The sequence below is a fragment of the Ammodytes marinus genome, assembly GCF_949987685.1.
Source record: "Ammodytes marinus genome assembly, chromosome: 8".
Taxonomy (NCBI): Eukaryota; Metazoa; Chordata; class Actinopteri; order Uranoscopiformes; family Ammodytidae; genus Ammodytes; species Ammodytes marinus.
Genome location: NC_137212.1, coordinates 27,868,090 through 27,890,719, shown reverse-complemented (window position 1 = coordinate 27,890,719; position 22,630 = coordinate 27,868,090). Strand labels below are relative to the sequence as shown.

The window sequence follows — 22,630 nt, the reverse complement described above, 5'->3', positions numbered from 1 at the left end:
AGTCTGGTCAAGAAAGCGAATACGTGTAAGCGTCAAACTATCCGTCGAGAGTAACTCTCTTCCTTCATGACAAATGTATACTTGGTCTCTTGTTTGTCTCCTGAAATCCTTAAAATAGCAAATCATGATTTTAAAATGATATTGGTCAAAATGCAGTAACCTGGTTGTTGTGACTCTCAGTTTCTTACAGCAGTTACTTCCAATTATGACAAAAAAATTCATCCTGTTCATATATTCCAAATATTTATCGAGAATATTTGCAAGTTATCATCAAAGTTTAGAAATACAAATAACTGATCTAAAAAAAGAAGAAGAAAGAAATCTTTAAAAAAACATTGTATATTCTGTCAAAATTGCAAAAGCTTGAGCTATTCTGCTCATTCCTCAATTTCCAGTCAATGAAGCACAAGACTAGAGTAACACTGTGTTGCTGTATATGCATAACATAGAAGCTAACCGTACTGGCTAAGTGATGCTTTACTAAAAGCAGAGCATATATACATGTCTTTTTAAACTGCATACATACATAAATACATACATACAGGATCCTCAAAAGTGCTACCTGGACACAGAAGCTGCCAGGTTCACTTGAAATCTGTCCACATCTCTTCACTACATAAAACAAAAAATATGTATTTATGGAAATCTGGCCATTCAAAATACACACGGGAAAAAAGAACAATGAAAGTTTTGAAACTGTCTGAAAAAGTAACTGCAGGAGATTTCAGTGCATTCATAATGAGTTATCAGACTCTGAAGGCAAAACATTTAGCATGGCTATTCATCTGCTTTTAACAAGGAAGCAAAGTCCCATGTGCCTGGGCCCAGCCTCGTATTCCCTGGACCTCCAGCCCATTTGTACAAAGTAAGAGTTACAAAGGCTAATGCAAGTACAGTAAAACACAGTAAAAATGTTGTTTTGCATAGCATTTGGCCTTGCTGTACCATCATCTACTTTAGGCTTTTGGAGGAAATTAACGCCAACTGCTAAAATGTTTGTTTTTCTAACAATTTGGCAGAAACTAAATCAGTGACTGGAGTTTTCTAAAATAAGTAATAAATATAACTGTCTTCAAGGAGAAGTTGTTTATCACACATGTACAAACGCCTTCCTGAAAGCGACACATGCAATGTTATCCAATTACCTAAAAAACATATCTATGATACAAGGACTAAGTGCTTGGCATTGATTTAGATCGGGTTCATGTATAGGCTAAATGATCGCAGAGCTTACACAGCTCCTTTGATCACTGGTTCCCTATTGAGATATGTGGCCCAGTACACCAGGTTGAAGGTCCCAAACAGCACCGGGAACACTATCCTGGACATCTTGTCAATCTTGCTCACGCTGTTGTAAGTCTTTTTGGGGTCTGGAGCCTTGGTTTCAGAGGGTCTGAGCTGAACCGCTGTGCTGTTTGAAATGGTAGAGATGGATGCGTCCTTCGTGAGGTTGGTTGTGTAATTCACTCCGGCTGAACAGGTGTTGTTGGGCTTTTTAGACAGAGCCAAAGGGTCCTTCTTCTATGGGGACAAAGAAAGGCATTGATTGAGCGTACCCACAATTTATGAACATAAAAAAGGCATGTGCTGCACATCGATAAAACATAATAAAACAGTTGGATAAGAACCCAGGCCCACATATACAAAAACACAAAGAGAACAATAAAAGATGGACAGTGAAGGTTAAAGTCGGAGACCGATGTCCTTGGGCAATAATGAAGTGGCGCTGTGCCACAGCACTTACAGACTGAACAGTGAATGTATTGATCCATCAACTGAACTAAACTTCTATTTCTTTCCTAACTCATGTCTTAACCTATCATCATGAGTGACGTGGACTTTTTCAATTCTCCTTTCATTCCATTTCCACAATACCACTCCTATTATACCATAGGAAAGAAAATCAGAGACGAGAGAAATAATAAAGTAGAGCAGAAAGTAAAGACATTTTACTGACAAAGCCTGAACCCACTAGCCTGCCACCGCCCGCCTACCTACTTCCGCTCAATTTCCATTTCCCCTTCAGTAGTCAGTCTGGGTCTGCGGTACATTCGCAGGTTTTCTCCTGCAGATTTATTACCTGTCCAATAAGCGAACAGAGGGAGTGGCTGAGAACAATGACGTGCGCAAGTTTCAGTTGCAGAAGCCGGCGCATGACATACGTCACGACCAAACGTTATGCGATTGGTTGGCAGATCCAGAGTGCCACTGGGCAGATCTAATAGTTATAAACTTCAACAGACACCCGCCTTCAAGGGAGTTTACGTTTGTCAATTGAGCGATTGCAGACCTTCTGTACAAATTAAATGAAGTACAATGGTCTGGTAGGACCAGGTTTTGAATCATGGTTTAAAGTATTCTATGCTGGGTGTTTGTTCACAGTGGTAGTTGTTTGGGCTGCTTTAACTGAGTATGGACTGGTTGTTGGATCACATGACCACATTATTAACACACACACACACACACACACACACACACACACACACACACACGGTAAATACCTTGGGCTGCTGGGCTTCCATTGCCTTTTTTCCATCCCAGGCCCAGCTCCTCTTAGTGAAGTAGTTAACTGTGGCAAATTCAATGAGGGCGGAGAAGACAAAGGCATAGCACACTGCGATGAACCAGTCCATTGCAGTAGCATAAGCCACTTTAGGCAGAGAGTTGCGAGCGCTGATGCTCAAAGTGGTCATGGTGAGCACTGTGGTCACACCTGGTGGAGGAGGAAACTGGGTCACATTTCATCTTGCATTTCAAGTTGAGACATATTCACGTAATAAGCACAAAATGCCATTTACATTCCTGCTGCAGTATATAAACTTAGTGTAAACTCATGGTTGATTTCCAAACTTATTTCACTTGCTGATGGGCGCAAACTCACCAAAAACAGTCCGTGCTGGCACAGACTCCCGGTTAAGCCAAAAGGAAACCTGTGACAGGATGACAGTCATGAAGCAAGGCATGTAGGTCTGGATGACAAAGTAGCCGATCTTCCTCTTCAGGTAAAAGTGAGCCATCATCACAGTGTATTGACCTGTAGTCGACAGAAGAACAAAGGAGAAGGAAAATGCTACAAGCGTTGACATTTTAGTTTTCTTCCTATTCTGAGTAGTAAATGCCCACCGCAATTAATCCCAGAGAATGATTGGACTGTCAGGTAATAATAGACTACATCAGTATTCAACATTGACCTTCATTACCATGAACACAAGCACTGTTTATCTGAAGTCCATCCCACATACACCGGTCCTGCTGCTGGTGTTCACTGGAGCACCAAATGTGTAATAATCCACGGCTTAAAACAGTTCCCAACTAATACACTATTTATGCCTGTTTAATTGATGCTTTGTTACAATGTACAGTGACAAGCTGCACAAGTATTACATAATGCTGTCTGTAAACAGTAGGGAACGCCATTTATCATTTTTGTTTCCAATTACTCTCACTTTAGGATGCAACCGCTGTGGGTTACACACCATCAAGGCACACTGTTGGTAGATGTTCATGTTGACAGAAATACACATGCCCCAACATGATCATGGCACATATGAAGATAACATAACCTATTTGTTGTTTGTGTTCTTTTATAATCGTATATCTTATCTCCGACCTGTTTCGGAGGGGTATTCCTCTCTGAGACTGTGGCTCAGTTGGTAGAGAGGGTCGGCTGATGATCAAAGGGTTGGCGGTTCGATCCCCGCCCTGCCACCTGTGTCATGGTTGTTGTGTCCTTGGGCAAGACACTTCACCCACCTTGCCTCGTGTGAATGTCGATAGTTAGCCTGCTATCGGTGTATGAATGTGTGTGTGAATGGTAACGTGGGAAAGGAAAACAGGTCTCCCTTGTAAAAGAGTCTTCGGTCTCAATGGGATTTACCTGTACAAAAAAAATAATGAGACCCTTTCAAAAGTTGTTCTCTTTTTCACTACGTTTGCTGTCATTAAAAACATTTGTTTTGGGGTGTTTTGCTTTTATTTCACTCAATACGTGTGTGTTGTGTGGTCCCTTGGAGACCATGACAGAGGGCTGCACAAGTTTACTTACTTATTCTAAATATACTGTAAAAGTGTGCGCTTAATTATTGAATAAACAAGGCCGCAGGAGGAATAATCATATCCTCTTCATCAACTGAAGATTGCATTTGAGGGATTTTTTTTCTTCTTGAGCCGGGAGTCTGATAAACTATAGAAAATCCACAGATGACTGCTGCTTTCTCCTGGCAAAATCGGATTTTTCTGTCTCACTAATCCCTTGTCACAATCTGCATCCTGTATATCTCTCTTTCGCTCTCCCTCTGTTTCTCTCTCTCTCTCTCTTGTGTGAGTGTTTGTGTGAGTGTGTGTTTGTGTGAGTGTGTGCGCAACAGATAGTCCGTCCCATTCTGCCAGGGCCGGGCCACTCTTGATTGGAGACATACATCCTGCCTGAGCTCCAACACTAAAAGCGACCTGGGTCAACGGTGATTACAAGCAGGTGCACTGATGACTGACGCAGAGGGGGGTTGAGAGAGAGGGGCTGGAGGAAAAGTTTGGGTCCTGTCCGTGCAATGCAACCAAAAGCATCATGTCCTTAACTAGAAGAGCACCACCTGTGTTGCCTTCTCTACTGGCCGGCAGCCCTGCTCTGTGGAGGCACGACTGGGCCAACCCCACTCTGATCTGACACGGGGCTTGGAAGTGGATGGACATCTCCGTGGCGTGAAAAAATGCGGTTGTGGTGGATTTTACTCTTTGCTTTTTGGAGTGTCTGTGGGGAACTGCCATTCATAGCGGAGGACAACGCAGCTATGTTGGTCAACTGGTAAGTGCAGATCAAAACCAATCTGTTCCTATTTGGATTCAAAAGCATTGGTGTGTGTTGTGTGATGTCTTTACACATGTTTTCTCTTGACTCAGTTCAATTCTTAATCTTAAATCTATGTTTGTATCTGCCTTGGCTTAACCTGAGACGGTCAAAGTTCATCCTACTTTCTGAGCTATTCTTCACTTGTTAAATAGGGTTTGTACCTCGGATTAGCCGTGCTAATTATAGCCGCGCTGGGAGCAAATAGCTGCACACAGAGGAATTTACTGTAGGAACCGGTGTGTTAATCTGGACTTGTTGAGTGTTTGAAGGGTGGCTCCGTCATCGGCAGCATGCTGGGATTCTCTCCCGCTGCTTAGCAGGAACATACTTAACGGCAAATGTTCAGTACATTATCCGGCGTTATGACTTTCTTTCCATGGCTCATACGGGATAAAGCCACTATGTCTGCATATATTACAGCTATAGGAACACACACACCCTCCACTCCACTCCGGTCCCTGTAATAAACTCGCCAACAGCAAGCAGCAGAAATGTATTATCTTACTTCTTTACATAACAGAATAAAGTAGATGCCACGGTGACCCCCCCCCACAACATGTCTCCACCGGCGCCGCAGCCAATCCCTGACGCGTGACGTGACTCGGTAAAAGCACAACTGAAGGGGCCTGCGTACGGATTAACCCTACAGAGTCAATGGCTCAGACCACGGATAAGTGATCCCCCCCTCTTACTCTTCTCTGGCTGCCCCAGAGACAGCTGGCTATGTGTGGGAGGCCTTCACCAATCCTTTTGACTCATTCATTGTCTCTATCCAGCTTGATTTGGAAATAAATAAATGTTCTCACATCATCTTTGGACGGCACACACTGTGATCACACAAAGCTGAGTAATGAGGGTTCACATCCCCACTCCTGCCTGAGGCAAATGTGTGTGATATGATAGAATAGGACATCTTAAAGGTGGAGTCAGCAATTCTTGAGAATGCGTGTTGTTAAAATCACTTTTTGTCAAAATGAGCTGATCGCAAGAATATCCTCTTGTATGTAAAGAAATTGCGAGGAGATATTCACTATATTTGACAAACATTGATTTTGGACACAAAGCGTTCTCCAGAATCAGCCAATACAACCTTTAAATCAGAGGCGTGGTGGCCCAGGATCATGTGAGCGTTTAGTGTGACTTGAGCCGTACCTCGGCTGGTGTAGATGTCCTCTGTTCCTGCAGTCTGACCAATCAGGTGATACTGGTTGAGCCGAGAGCCTTCCTCTGCCACCACCACAGACTTGGCTGCTCCCTGAGTCCACGTGTACACCACCTCCGAGACGGGATAGGCATCTATGAAAACAAGACGGAAAAGTTTACAGATTAGATTTTTCTGTTGTTAAAAATACTGAGTTCACTGGTTTCAGCATCTCAAGTGAGTGAGGATTTGATCATTTTTGGGTCAAATAAAATGTGAAACGGAAAGTTTTGAATTTTTTTTCCCCAAAACTTTTTCCTATAGCTTGCAAAATGTATACAGCACCAGTGGCGGCCTTAAAAATCTGGGGACCCGTTTCAAGACCTAGTGTGGGGCCCCCCACATTTCTTGTGCATGCTGCCCGCAAAAGGAAAACAGATTGTAGAATCCAGTTGGTTCGTAGACGGTTTATGAGATGATGGGCCACTCGGTGCAGACTCTTAAAGGGCCCCCCACTCCTACCTATCCAGTCAGGTACACTGACTTTTCCGCACATATACAATTAATGGTAAAAACATATTAAGGAAGTCAGTGTTTACCGCAGCATTTAGGGATACTGTGGGAGGGACCCTGGTCCTTGTTGGGGGGTCTGGGGGCATCCCCCCCGGAAGAAAATGTGTGCCTTTTGAATTAAAATGCGAGGGGGAGGGAGGGCCCAGAGGACGGGGCCCCATTAAATTGAATGGGTTGAAACATAGCTAAGGCTGCTACTGTACAGCACATATAGTTACAGACGAGATACAAGGTAGATAAGTAGCGAAAAAATTTAATAAATTAATGTATTATTATGATGAAAATAATGGCTGTGGCGAAGCGAGTAGTGTGGTCGTCCACTGGAGTGCAGGGTTGGTGGTTCAATTCCCCCCTCCCACTCACAAGTCGATGATTTTAAACAGTCGAGGTTGTAACTGGAAAAAGGGTAGTCAGCCCAGATAGGTGCGCGTTCGGTAAATCAAATCCATGTCCTCTGTGAGCTTTTGTTGTTGCCTCCTCTCAGACTCAGATGAGTTTGATAAATGACATGTTACGAGAGTACAATTCTGTGAGAGCTTTATTTATGTTTGGTCACATTAGTCTCCTGGTACAGGTACACTGTGTTCTCCTCACACTAAGCTGCACGCACAGTGAGCACATGGAGCTGAATCCAGAGATCAAACATCCATTGTAGACGAAAAAATTGTTTCTAAATAAACCAAACGTTCGATAATGATCACACCCTGCTACTTTAATTGGTGGCATGTGTGTGAGTTTGTGTGTGCCTCTTTGCTACACACACACACACACACACACACACACCACTTCATCCCCTGCCTCCAATCTTAGCCAATACTATATACTAGCTATGGCCAAAACACACAATTAATCATTTTCTAACCGATGCATATACGGTATGTCGCACAGTATCTAAATCACACTCCAGTCATACAAGAGGGTGGTGGTACTGCGACAAAAGGTGCCACGCAAAAAAGACAAGAACAGACACAGCAAATCAAATAAAGAGGATTCTGAATTGTAATGCACAAGTAGCCTACTACATTGACTGGTTTCAGCATCTCAAGAGTAAGTATTTGATGCTTTTCTTGTTCAAATTCAATGTGAATCTGAAAATGTTTGTTTTTTCCAACTCACATTTTCACTAGCCTACTTCCTTGAGAGCAGTAAAAACTGTATTTATATGGCACATGTCATACCAGGGAAGATACAATGTAGATCGTAAAACACACACACACACACATCCGCACACACACACACACACAGCATGATATAAATAAAACAAATACATGTATGAGGATAGTTGTTAATAAAAAAATTGGACAGCAGTACTTGTGCACATCACTATGCAGAACTGATTGTTTTTTTAGGTAACACAAGGCCGTACAGTTACTAATTAATTACACACAAATGAATTCAAATTCCTGAGAGGTTCATACATCAGCATTGGCTTGGACTAATTAATAATATTGATTTGTTGGATATTATTATGTTTACCGTTCTTGTCCTAGGGGAGGCATATGTCTGGCAAATATTTTAAAAGTATCTTCCAGTAACTTGGTAAATGTCTGACCCCATTCCACAGTTGAAAGCATCAGAAATTGGCTAAATATTTGGGACCTTCCTGTTCAATTAAGAATAAGGGCTCAGGCAAAAAGGGATTGAAATGAGCTTTCAGTTAAAAGAATGTTTTAGCAGTAACTAAACAAATAAGCTTAAGTATATAAGGTTTCCCCTAAACAGAGACAATATACTTTTGGGGCGCTTTTCAGTTTTCGGTCCTTTTATAACATTTGTTGACAAAAAGAAAACACAAAAAGGGATCATTTAAGACCAGCCCAATTCTCTGAGGAGTGTATTTTAGTGGCATCTGTCCTCCTGACACACCTCGCGCAGGATGCTAGGAGTAGTATTTACTCTTGGACCCTCTGAAAACTGTTACTCTGTCCCTCGGTATTAAAGACTTTACCAATTCGGAAATGTGGCGTGTCTGTCATACAACACTTGACCTTTCACCCACTTTGCTTTATTACACAGAGATTAACTTGGTGTCACTGTTGTAAGAGCTGGTGTTTGGATCTGATGTAATCAGTTTGAGCGTTCCACAATACGCAGATGTCACTAATGGCATGATGGTATGTGTGAATGTCGGCACGGTTTGAGTGATTTGAATCTAGGTTCACTGACCATGGTTTGACCTTTCGGCTTTGGAATAGTATTTTAGTGGCTTATTGACTGTAGTGTGTGAAGCACAGCTGATAGTAAGCCTATAAGACTCAGTTCATATGCCGATGCAACATTTTAAACACACTTTCATTCATACATTGTTCATTGGGCTTTCATTGGCCCTGAAAAATGCAAAAAACAGATTCACTCGCCACACTGTACAGTAGTACAAACCGCACACATAAACACTGCACATGCGCTATATCTGTGTGTGTGGGTGTGTGTGTGTGTGCATGCATGTGTGTGTGTTTGTGTGTCTCAATCGTACGGCTGTGCAGTGTCCAATCTAACAGTTTTGCAGTAATCCAGCAACTGTGGAGTTAAATACTTCACAGCAATTTAGATTGACCCCAGTCTGTGGATTATCATCTCAAAGACGTTCTCTGCATTGTCTCAAACAAGTCTTTGTGGAGCTGCATTACATGAACTGTTTAGAACTGTTTTAGAAACATTCTTTTCCCAATGTATGAGCAGGATATATCAAAAACTATATCACTGACTGTATAGGTCCTGCAGATACTAATGATTTTGTCAACACTGAAACAGTCCAGAGAGCTCTGTCTAGATGAATGCTAGGCTTTGTACATATGAGGATAAAAGATACATTATGTAATGGCTAAGCCATTCATCACTTTAAAAGTGACAAAAAAAAGAACTATAAGCCGGTGTAATCAAAGACCGAGGGTTGCATTGTTTTGTCAAACGTGTTAATGCTGCTTTCAAGAGAAGTTGCCAAACTGAATGTTTAAAAAAAAATTGATTCACTTTTTCACAAATTCCTGACATTAAGAGCAGACAAAAACATCAAAGCATGATGTACATAAAACTATATTAATTTGAATAAATGTTAGTAGGATAATTGGATACCAATACTTTCAAACGTGCACATCACTGTGTAGAACTGACTACTTTTCTGCTTTTAAGATAACAATAGCTGCCAAAGAGAAGTTTGTGTTTTTAAAGTACATAAAATAAATAATAATTAAATACATAAAAGCAATAAAACATTGCAAGGACACTATGTTAATAGAGCTGTCGTTAAAACAACTGCCATACTGCACACAATCAGTTAGATGTCTTTCACGCTATTATCTGTATGACTATCATGCTGTAAACAACTTGAGATTAAACATTAGTTGAAGAGAATACCCAACATTAATGATAGTCTGTATTTGATTATAGGTTGCAGCTGGTAGCCTGGCAACTTGCCAGTGATGTTAAGGCTCTAGGAAGGCGTTGCTTCCAGCCTAGAAATAGTGCAGTAGGCTACATATTCCCCTGTAAAACCAGTCAATGTTATTAGAACACATTTTACCTGAAAACAGAGTCCTTATGCTAAGCTAACCCAGCTGCTAAAGAGGAAAATGATGACAAAACAATGGCACTATGTAGCTCACTGCCATCGGTGTGTGAAAAAGTTATATTATAAAGCAAAATAATGTAGAAATGTAGCTACTTAACATTTACATGCAAGATCAATGTAAATGGAACCTTCATTGTTGATTCAGATGGAAGGAATCTGTTGACAGTCAGGTGGAGTGCACACAGAAAGCTGTTTCAGTGATCATATTTGAACAACTGACCCGACTTAAGAAAATAACCTCAGCCAGTAGCAGTACTGTGTGATACTACATCATCATTTCTAATACATATTTAAATGTGTCACACAAGCAGACTTAGACACACGGTCTCTGTGTCAAAGGCCTGCTATGTAATGCATCAATTTCTAATATTTGGGCTTTCTCCATAATACAATACATTCACGAGACACAGTTTAGAACGTAAGTAAGTCATCTACATTGTGATTTCTGAAGTTTAAAATGTGTAAAGTAGAAGTAAAACTAAATAAAAACACAATGAACATTTACCAAACTATAATAAGTAAAAAGTTTATGAAAATGCTACAAAGTAACACTCATTCTGTAGTCTGTTCTGAAGGTTGTTGTTCAGTTTGGTTTATTTGAGTAGAGTCTAGCTGTAGCCCCGGAGAACAATACTGAGGCGGGGCGGGAGAACTGAGTCGGGCCGGGAGTACTGTGGCGGGGCTAGTAGCCTATCGGTCTGCGGTCTTTTTTATTGTTTGACGTGACCTTCTCAAGATGGCCGCCGCGGTGTTCCGTTAGCCGAGTGGAGCTAGCGCCGTGGCTAATCTAATGTTCTATCTATATTCTAACCTCTCCCTGTCCCCTGTCCCCTTGCCCTAACCCTAACCACCCAGCTGTGATGCCTGAACATAATCTAATGTTCTATCTATATATATATTCTAACCTCTCCCTATCCCCTTGCCCTAACCCTAACCACCCAGCTCCATGCCTGAACTTAATCGCCAAAACAATATAATTTTTCTAAATAACGTTCGAAATTCATTTTTATTTTCTTCCGCCCCGCCTCAGTACTCCCGCCCCGCCTCAGTATTGTTCTCCGGGGATGCAGCTGGATACTATTTGTTTATTTTGCAGAGGCACCGGAAGTGCAATGATAGTTTAAAGGTGCTGTAAGTGGGATGGTTCTTTTAGCTAGCTTCCTGTCAGTTATTGCAGTTAGCGGTCCCCTCGCTCGTCCCTACGTCACCACATTAATGCACTGTGGTCTTCAAGCAGCGAGTTATCTAGCATCATCTCAGATCCATAAGTGTGATAAAACATGATAAAAACCATCAAAACAGACATTGGGAAGGAATTTTACCTGCTCCGCCATTGTAGGCGCATAAACATTCACCCATGTGTCGCTCTGGCGTGCACCGGCAGTGAGACCATGAGTGAGACGGGTTTCGGTTTGTAGCGTTCTCTCTTGTGATTGGATATTAATTTCGGGATCCCCCGAAAAGTTTATTTGCCGATTACATGCAGAGCAGCTGACTGAGAGATCGGCTTTATGAAATGTGCACATTATGTAAGTGATCACTGTATGAATAAAGAGCGATTTAACACTTATATTAACATAAATAAACCACTTACTTCACCTTTAATTTACTTCTTGTGGCGTAATATCAACATGGCCAAGATACTGTTTTTGGTGATTAAGAGACAGTACTACATCATGTCCGCTTCAATGAAATGTCCATAAATATGTATCCATTTGTGGCCAATTGTATTCTTACCCAAAACATACAGTATGTAAATCAATTGTTTCGGTCTCAAGACTCACACACGGCTATTTCAAGTTTGCAAGCAGCTGCATTCATTGGCTGGTCTGAACCCAAGTGTAGCCTCTAAGTATTAAAACATACATTTTGTAGGTTTCGACCAGAATGGTTATTTGAAATCATAGGCAGACAATGACATTATAACTTTATGCTATTAGACTTTACATTACATTGTGATATGCTGCAAGTTTTAGTCAGTGACATTTATGGAGAATAAATTAATGGAGCAGCTCAGTGGTTAAATATTATAATTCTTATACAGTGAGACCACCGTGACCTTTAGCAATATTCAGAAATGGAGGACCATAGTTAGAATATTGATTGTTACAAGTCTTCCCAAAGAGGAAATAAAAGTACACTGTGTATATATACATACAAACAGTATACACTGATTCAAGTATCAAATAATGGGTCAAAAAATGTCTGAATCTTTGTTTAGTGGCACATGGTTTTAAATTACAGAGGGAATTTGAAGACACATTTTACTTCAGGTCTTCCTCTTGCAGTCCGACCTTTTAGTAATTCCCTTCATATTCCCACAGGCTTTCCCAGAATAAATATCAGTGACTAGTTAGAGATACTTTTTTGTTCCGCTGCTGGAAATAAATGATGTCGTTATTATTTCAGCTATGAAGCAGAGGGGCTGCAGGAACACATCATCAACATTTACATTTTACTATGATATGTACGGTGGGCCTGAAGTGCAAAACACAAGCACAGCAACTCACACAAAACAATAGCAATTTGTTACAACACCACAGCAATTCATACAACACCACAGCATTTCTAGCTAGTTGGGCTGGCCAAGAAATAAATAGGCTATTTAAAAGATTTATAACTTGTTAATTGGGGGGGGAGGGGGCTAAGAGGTGCTGCTGCTGCTGATTGTATTAACTTTGAACTGAGAGAACTACGGCAACAGTTTCCTATCCCCAGTTTCCTGGGATGACCCAACCAAAATGACATATCACCTGAACTTTAGTCGACCAAAGAACTACTGCCAGGGATTGAATAAACCAAATGCAAGTGACCATTACTCAGACTTAGATACAGCAGTGGAGGCTATGTGGCAACTTTCATTAATTTCAGTATTTCTTCATCATTTAAACACTTTCTATCTACTTTCTATGGTTGGGACAGGAACATTTGTGATTTGTCTTGTGGAACCTGTCTGAAAATAACGGTGTAGTTTATGCCATAGAAATATATCTGATCTGTTGCTCCTATGAGTTCGATCTCTAACTTTAAAATCTTGACCCTTCCTCTTAACAATGTAGAATATACAGAATAAAAAGGTTTGCAATACCTCTTTCTATCCATTGTAAACCTGCTTTAAACTGTGAAATACAGTAGATACAACTGTTGTCCTATACTGATACAATAAAAGAATCAAGAGGCAGAGAACTAGGCCTGGAGCTTGTGGTTGAGTGCTGTCCATTTGGTCAAAGGATTAGCTCGGGTTAATAAAGTCAGAGAAGACTGTTTACGTGGCACCGTCCACCGCGATAACTTTACAATCTTACGACCTCTCAGGAGTGGTGGGTTTACTAGGTCTTCAAATCATTTAATGGCAAACTACGTTTTATTATTTCTATGTAAAGCATCTGGATATTGTGCTATACACTATGTCACCTCTGTTGTTACACAATTGCACAGCTCACATAAGGTCTCGGAGCTTTTGTATGGCTTTGTTACTCCAGCTCAGCATACTTAAGGCGTTAAAGTTCATAGGCCTCCTCCACCGCAGCTTCCCAGGGCACAGTAAGTTCTATGATGTAAACACTGTGAAGTGAGGTGGACAAGAGCACAAGGTCTGTTCTCAGGTTAGTATTGGAGATCTTGGATGGCAGAGCCTTTGATTCAGCTCCGCCATTAACCTGCAGTCACGTGCCCCTCCCAGCTGGCTGGAGTCTGATTGTGTACAGGTGGTGGTTTTAGTTTGCTTTCTACCTTCAGGGATGAACTTCCTTGCAGTGGTAGGATGGAGGGATGAAGGAGGAAGGCCATGGATATATGTTTGCCTGGTCTCCAGAGTAGCTGCTAGGCACTTCAGCACCTGGTTGTGCCGCTAGGTGTAACGGCCTTGTGTCAGGCTTGTTTTTCAGCCAACCAGGATGTGCTTCAGGTTTGCTGGAGATGGGTCTTCTCAGTACCACTGGTTGAGATTACTGGGAGTCGGCAGGACATTATATGTGGCTTAAGATGAAGCTCTTTGGAAATTCTTCCATACCAGAGCTCCCAAGATAATCTTCTCTTCTCAACTCCCTCCCCCCATCTCATCCACTGCCCTTGCTTTTTATTGATTATGATGGCCAATGTTGTCCTGGTGCTTGAGGGCTGACTTAGCTTGCTGTGTAGCTGCAGATGGGGTCCATTTCCTTCCATATGTGAGAGTTGGAGCTGTTAGGCTACAAAACGGGCACCCGGGATTCCGTCAGTGTTAGTTCCAGCCGAACTCCTCTATAAGACTGGACACTGGAAGATCCAGAACGCCTTTTCCGTACAGCCATAAATTGCTAAAACACCTGGGGAGGCCAAGCCACTTTTTGGCGAGAAACTGATCAACCTTTTCAGTTTTTCAACCTTTGATAGTGGGAACTCATAGATGCTCAAAGGCCACATCAGCTGGGGTAGGAGACTGAATTGTTTTCCATTTCATTTGCATTATGCCACATTTGGTATTGCTACTCAAGTTTTGGAATGCCCCAATTTAAAAATGCAAATTGCACAGGAGAGTTTTTTTCTGGATTATTCTTTTTTTCATATTATACTTTCTTTTCCCAAAAATTAATGAAAAATGAACAACTAAAAAATGCTTTGACTTTCAGTGCTCCCTGATAAGTTAATCGACATTAGATAGATTGCCGCAATGTCAACAAGCATGTAGTATATCTACTAGTTGCTGTGATTATCCCCAACCCTGTTCTCAGCTGGGGGTTAAGTTAACCAAAGCAGAGAGAGAGAGAGAGAGACTGTAGCTATGCCTCTGAGCCCAGCTAGACAACCCTTCACACATCAGTTGCGGGGAAGACCATGATGCTAATCCGAAGCTTACATGGACGGAGCTCCCCAGATATTTCAGTACCTCTGGGGCCGTGTGAGGCAGCCTAACTGGCTTACAAGTCATGAGGCTGTCCTGGGGAGGAGCCAGAAATGTGGTTTAACTGTGCACGGGAAAGGTGTAGGATTGGATTGTTGAAGGCATGAAGGTTACCTTGGTGATAAGTGTACGCGCGTGCTCGAGTGTGTGCGTGGGAGTGTGCGTCAAGCTGTTTCGACTCTGTGTGATTCAAATATTTCCTGTTAAATGTAGCTGAGGCAGTGAAAGATGCAGGTGGATGGATGTGACATGTTGATTAATGGCTTCATCGGGAGTAGTGTGTCAGTGTCTACATGGCTCTCTCTCCTGCCACGCCATAACAATAGCTTTGCACCTTTGAGGGGTGCAGGCTGTCAAACAGACCTGTACATATCCATCCCTATATCCCCCGCACAGATAAAGACACTGACAATGATGCCATGTCTAAACTACATTCCTCTATTCTTACAAGTGATCTCATGTATTTTAACGGTATGGCAACACTTGCGGTGCTCAGGTGTCACTGATGCCTCGCCTACAAAATATTTACACTGTACCTTTTCTTGCTGTGTTTAAAGGTATGCATTATTTAAACATTAATATGGGTAACTGGTGTGTCTAGAGACTCCCAAAGTATGAGGAAAAAACCTCTCTTTTCTCCACTTCCATCTCTTTCTGAAAACCTGTGTTCGAAAACCCCAGTCAGATTTGTCCCTCATTTCCTCCCCTCATACACACATTTACACACACACACACACACACACACACACACACACACACACACACACACACACACACACACACACACACACACACACACACACACACACACACACATACACTACCAACTTAACCTTGCACTACCCTCAGATACCCCTAAATCTAACTGGCAGTTCGATTCACGTCCAATCAGAGCAGAGTAGGCTTTTTGGAGCGCGGAGAGAGGCTGGCTCTAAAACAGATGTTTCAGACTGAAGAGGACAATCAGCAATAGCACTCAGTTTTTTTTTACTCTACACACCATGACAACAGTTTCTATTAGAAACCCAAATAAAAATTTTGAACCTGAAAATGAGCATAATATGTACCTTTTAATGCTGTCATTCACTTGTGTGCTTTTGCTTATAGGTGCGTTTACTCACAGCTTCCAAATTTAAGGGGACAAGCATGGGCGTCCATTGGGAAATCCTCCAGTTGCATCGGGCACTCTGCGGCTATAGTCAGTCTGAAAGAAAAAAGTCAGAAAGCAAAATGAACTTTGGCGAGATGAGACACCATCATCATCACGATCATCATTTACACAAATTGAAGTGTCCTCTTATTATGAATAATTTGGTTGATTTGGATTGTGCTTAATTCTGTATACAGCCATTAAACAATGAACAGCATGGCCTGTCTTTATTAGTGTTTCTCAAACAGTTTACAGCATCCAACACAGAGCATTAACCAAGTGAGCCACCAGAGGGACTCATGATGATGCTTATCATGGAAGAATAAGGCATATGTATATGTGCAAAAAAATTATCTTGAGAATTATTTGAGGAAGCAATTGAGGATAATTTTGTCGAAGAAAACTGCCACTTGTCCGAGGAAATTCAAATAAAGCTTTATTGGAAACAAATAGTGGATCAATAATGTCTGAAAACCAACCACTGGAACAGGGCACAATGAGACTCTTATCTAATGCTGCCCTCTTCTGGACAGTCTTATGATGGGCAGAGCAGCTTTCAGAACCATGACAATCAGTATACCCACAGTAATACCACCAGATGCCACCAGAAACAATGAGACAAATATATAACACTGATATAGGACACATTCATATGTTTTATATGATAATAGGCGGTGCTTGAGTATTTTAAATTCACAGGAAATGATTATACTTTTTCCGAGACTACATTTTCTTTTCACAGCTACATTTAAAATTGATTTGGAGATGAAGATGTTTTATGTGAATCACACAATCTTCTCATTTAAAATACATTGCATTGCTCAAGATTAAAACATCTCTAAACAAACACAGACGTACTAAAGAGCTGGGATATTAATTTTTACTTTATAAGAAATGATACCAAATATGTCAGGCAAAATATTATAAACATGTGTTGGGAAATAACGCACAGAAGAAATCTAGATGATTTTTTGATTATTTGCTTAAAAAGTACTTTCACATGTCCCATGTCTCAATGACAAAGTATCAGAGGAATCAGCATTTATTTAATTATTTAATTTAATTTAATTTAATTTAATTTAATAAATGTTTAATTAAGTGATTAATTATGAAATGCCAAAGTTTCTCTGGTTTGATACTTTAGTATTGTAGTATTGTTGTCTTTGGGGTTTTGGACTGTTGATCAAAGAAAACAGACATTTGAATTTGGCGCCTATTTTCTGACATTTTATAGACAAAAAGATGAAACGATGAACTGAAGAAAAAAAAATCTGAATATTAATCAGTAACGAAAAGGATCATTGGAGTGTAATTGTATTGTAGTGGCAGGAAGGCTGTTGAAATGTCTGTCTTCTGTGACGTTGTCAGAGTAGTTTCAGTGTTAGTGCCTAATGTGCAGATCATCCAGGTCAGAGTAGCTCTGCGTGGCTCTGACACCTATCTTTCTGAGCTTGACTAACATCCACAGAGGGACTTTTACAGAATATGAGCAGCGCTGGATGGCTTTAATTAGTGAAGTCAGTCAAACATATGCTCCTTAATAAATCATAATGGCCAATAAGGACAGTGCAGACGAGCAGAACAATTACAAGCAGAAACTAAAAAGCTAAATGGCTATTATCATTATTACACACAGGTACATTTTCCTGTTTTAGATTCACGGGAAACGATTGTGATCTATTGTGTTATTACTGGCCTCTCTGAGATAATCTGCACTGTCTGTGATGCACGCACTGCTGGGATCCAAACTCTGTCTTCTCCTCCGAGAGATATGTTCATGGTACACTAGCCCAGGCACTGCACACTACTTGTTCTGTGAAAAAAACAATGTAGGGGAGCAATGCATGCATAAAATGCCTCTCTAATAACCTTGTTCCCAGAACACAAATGCATTAATGGACCATCGTGAACCTATTTCTAATGGTCTGTAGTGTTAGCAAATGTAGTGTAGATTTGTAGCATTTTTGAGCTCAGTGGATCAATAACCCTTTTTGACTTGCACACCCACGTCCGTTTCCTCCCGGCTTGCTTTGCTTTGATTTGATTTGGAGGATTTATCGGCCTGCTTAGATGATGACAGATGAAAGTGGACGCAAATGAGATGTTTCTATTTAGGAAATAATATCTCTTTCTACAGCGCTGTAATGTATTGCTCTTAAAAGGCACAAATAATGAATGGAGTATTGGCACGCTTTTAAAACAAATGACTGGACAGCTCTTAGAGACTTTAAAGTAAGAGAAAATGGAGAAACAAGATGTACTTTACAGCTTTTGTGATTAAATATTATTTTAAATTTTGGCTACAATATACTGTATATGTTTTGGAATTTTGACATAGTTATTGCCTGGTGGAGGGACCCCCCCCCCCCCACACACACACACACACACACACACACACACACTGCCCTGTTTCGGAGTGCTGGGTCAGGGCAAAGCATTTCAAGTTCCTCTGACCTATAACTGTTACAGCACGAGTACAACATGGTGACGCATCAATGCACCACTGAGACATGTAATGTGAGTGTGGGTTGTTTAAGTGCAGCGAGGAGGTCTCGGGAAAAGAAAAAAAACACTACCAAAGACTGAAAATCTAAAGGGAGACGCTTTGGTTGTCTCCTCCAGTTCTATTTGCATTACACAACAACATTGTTCTAAAACCACACTCATCCGCTCTTATGATTCCGGCCGTTTGACTTAAGTCAGATTGGAATATAAATGTTCATCCTATACTGTAGTGATAGTCAGTTAGGGTCAGAGCAAACGGTTGGGAGAGCTTATACCTCATGGTGTAGAGCAGAGTGCCGTCATCTTTCAGCCGCAGCAGCTTGTTGGGTGTGGTCATGTTGTGTGCGATGGATTTCTTCCCGTTGAGGAAGAAGGTGTCTGGGGTCCAGATGTTGCTGGCCAGGAGATTATTCAAGGGCAGCATCTCCATGGGGCCCTTGAAGCACAGCCGCTCATCTTTCCAGCTCTGACGGAAGAAGACGTCAATGGTGTATTCCTACAGAGGGGGAAATAACACCATTTAGAACATTTATTTATTAATTTTTTAAAGGTGGAGCCAGTTGTTCTGGAGAAACGCTTGTTGTCAAAATACACTTTTTAGTCAAAATCAGTGAAAATCTATCGCACAATACGCGCTAACTGTGCATAAAGTTGGTGGTGGAAGCTGGTGAGAAATCTGGTGTGAATACACAGTAAACAGGTATGTAAAATAAGGGTACGTAAACAAGAGGGGCCAACTGTAGCTACCAACATTGACCATTCACAGAGCCTATAGGCTGTGTAATAAGTCTTGACTGTGTTTATACGCCACACACAGTATGGACAGGTAGTGGATCATGAAGAGATATTCACTGACTTTGACAAAAAGTGACTTGGACAACAAGCGCTCTCCAGAATTGCTAACTCCTCCTAAAACACATGAACAGATAAGTCTAATTAATACTGTACATGCAAGTGGAAAATAGTGACTACAGATGTTAATATACATGGAGCCTCTGTCTTAACACATTATGATTGTGCCTTGTATTTAGGCCAGTAGACTCAGCCATGATAGAACTGTTTAGAAAGGTGCGTTAAATACGTTTAGGTTGGATGATCACTTTACATCCCCTGTATGCAGAATGGATTTATACACAGATTATTTCAATGAGATGTTTAGATATTTTTTATAGACTAATGGTTTGTATTAAGTGAAAAAATATGTATGTCTTGATTTTAAGAAAACATGTAATAACACCTCAAATCTTTTTGACACTTAGTATAATTATTACCAGGAGCCTCTTACCATTTCAGTGTCAGAGACCGGACCAAAGCTTGTGACAAAGATGTTGGTTTTGATCTCGGTCACCTTCTCTGTAAAGATAGATAGAATATTGTGAGCCTTTACAATACATTCATATTTTGATCTATGTGCACATATGCTATATAAAACAATTCTATTCTGAATATGAGGGCTTTTTTTCCCATTTCTGTGACATTACAGATATAAATCAACCATGCCTAGATTGTAATACTTGTGCAGTCTGAATGCTAAAAAATAAGCCATCTACAGCGAGCCTATCAATACTACCCGCCCACATTTAAAAAAAAAACACACTTTTAATCAAAGCTCCTATAAGAAATGACCAGTTATGACTTTGGCGCCTCCTTGTGGTACAATAAAAAAAGACACTTCATCGTGTTTGGAGGGAATCAAACATAAAACATGGGTTCGTCTATCAAATAAAAAACCTCTTGAATTCCATCAAGATCAATCACACTGAATACAATAATAGGGGGCATACAGTTTGTTGGTAGCTATTTAGAAAAATAATCTTAATTGTGCTGCTTTGTTTTAGCATTTTCTGGGCAGCTCCAGAAGGCGCATGCAAACATCCTATAGACCAGGGTTTTTCAAAGTGTGAGAGAGTGAGCCCTCAGAGAACAAATTTCAGTTGACCCCCCCCCCACCCCAAAAAAAATTCTTAATCCCTGTGTGTTTTGAAAGATCTTTTAATTATTTTACACATTTTAAACATATTTTTGAAACATTCTAAACATCTTTGTGCGTTTTTAAACATAAAAAAAATAACTTCTTTATCTAAGTATGTTTTTTTGTTTTTTAAAATACACTTGAACATCTTAATCCAGTGGTTTAATCCTGATTACTTTAAGCATGGTTAGTAGGCTAGTGACTGAGTGTGCAGCGGAGTGAGAAAGATAGGCAGACAGACTTGCCCAAATATTTGATTATTGTTAAATGTCCTTCACACACCCAGTGTTTTTTCGCTAGTGCCTCCAATGTCCAGCTGGGTGAAAATAGTAGCCTAGCCATCCAAGGTCCCGACCCTCATAGGGGTGTCCGGGGGTATGCCCCCCCCCCGGCAGATTTGTTTTTACCTTTTTTAAAGTGAAATGCATGAATCTGGTGCACTTTGAGAGGGAAATTAAGAGGCTAAATATGAGGATGTTTGTGTGAACAAATAATTTGGAGACACTGGGTCGGATGAATTAGAAGCTATTGAAGAAATAAGACACATGAATTTTCCATAAAAATATTAATTTAAAATAAAATATTATGCAGGGTCCTCTGGGTTGGGCAGATGATCTAATTCAATTATTAGGCTATTAACTATCTAGACCAAAACATTGTATTCCTTTTTTTGTATGATAACTTACATTTGCTTAATATGATGTTAATATAATAAAACACAAACTTTTTTCACATTTTCATCCGCGCCCCCCCTGCCATAACTCCCACAGTTTGAAAAGCACTGTTATAGACGAGCCGGGATAGAAGCTCAGTGCCATCAATATGCAGGACAACACTTCTATACTCTGAGAGGTCCACTCTCTTTTATCTGCTGCGATCTCAAACAGTCTCGTAAAAAAATTGCAATACTCTTAAGCCACAGAGCAGCAGAAGAGAAAAACGTGCTCTCTCCGTATTGTTCATTCGGTGTTTAGACATCTCTTTTTTGGGGGGGGTTGAGAACTTCTGATTGGTTGGCCCTGCGTCTAAGAGAACAATGGAGCTGCTGTTTCAATGCCGGGGGATAATGGCTTTCTCAAGGTCACACAGGTACACTATATATACGTGCTTCAGCGTGGCAACCGCACTGTGCCCATTAAATCACACTTAAGAGCGGATCCACACAGCTGATCACGTCTATTTGTCAAAGACCTTTGGTGAGTGGAGACACATGGTCCTCTAAGAAGACAGATGTTGCAGCGCAGAGCATTGCTTTCTGTGCGGACCGAATGGCTTTTTGTTTTTTTAAATGTACTGTAGGCTACTTAACTTTTATTTACTTGAAGAGAGATACAAGATATATTCATTATGACATGGTCAGTCCTCACTTTGTATCTATACATTTTATATGTGACATTGTTCATTACCTAAAGGGAGGTGTTGAGGTGTATATATATTGAATAGACAGGGGGGGCCTACCTCCCAGTCCAGGGCGGAGCCGGTTGTCGTAACCATCCAGCAGTCCGTCCAGGATGCGTGTGAAGATGGTGATGTTGTCATTCAGTTCAGTCTCTTTGGGGGTTCCAGTCACATCCTGGGAGAGGCTGAGACGTGAGAGCAAATGAAACGAATAATCACTTCGAAAAATAAATAAATCTAAAGTCTTAAAGTCGAGAGAGAGATGCAACGTAATGTAACCTGGGATGATCATTAACAAAAAGTCCAGTTTCAATCACTTCACGTCCAATGTTACACAGCATTTTCTATATGATTGCATATACTAGCAGGTCAATTATTCCATACTGTGTCAATTGTGCTGGGTCAGTTCCTTACCCCAGACAGCAGGCGATGCTCACAAGCAAGACACAGACCCACAGACGTCTCATTGCAAAGCCGTGGCACATTCCATCGCCCATTCCTGGAAGCAGATAGACTTCTTTTAGAAAACAATAATAACTGGGGTTTTACAGCAGGTCAAAATCCAAGCTGAATGAACACTGTGTAATGTTAGAAT

General features: G+C 40.9%; 2 protein-coding genes across 2 annotated transcripts in view; one reads left to right on the top strand and one right to left on the bottom strand.

Moving 5' to 3' along the window:
- Nucleotides 1–1,230: 1,230 nt before the first annotated feature.
- gabra5 (gamma-aminobutyric acid type A receptor subunit alpha5) lies at nucleotides 1,231–22,532 on the bottom strand (the record flags this gene model as incomplete). Its single annotated transcript, XM_080032620.1, has 9 exons — nucleotides 1,231–1,521; nucleotides 2,502–2,713; nucleotides 2,882–3,034; nucleotides 5,999–6,142; nucleotides 16,132–16,214; nucleotides 18,941–19,161; nucleotides 19,951–20,018; nucleotides 22,096–22,220; nucleotides 22,450–22,532. 9 exons carry the CDS (start codon nucleotides 22,530–22,532, stop codon nucleotides 1,231–1,233), a joined length of 1,380 nt encoding a protein of 459 aa, XP_079888746.1.
- Nucleotides 4,707–22,630, top strand: part of gabrb3 (gamma-aminobutyric acid type A receptor subunit beta3) — a gene marked incomplete at both ends in the record, with an annotated part of 47,461 nt that continues 29,537 nt past the window's right edge. The window contains one exon of the mRNA XM_080032618.1: nucleotides 4,707–4,801. Within this exon, the coding sequence (XP_079888744.1) occupies nucleotides 4,707–4,801 (95 nt within the window). The remainder of the gene's footprint in view (nucleotides 4,802–22,630) is intronic.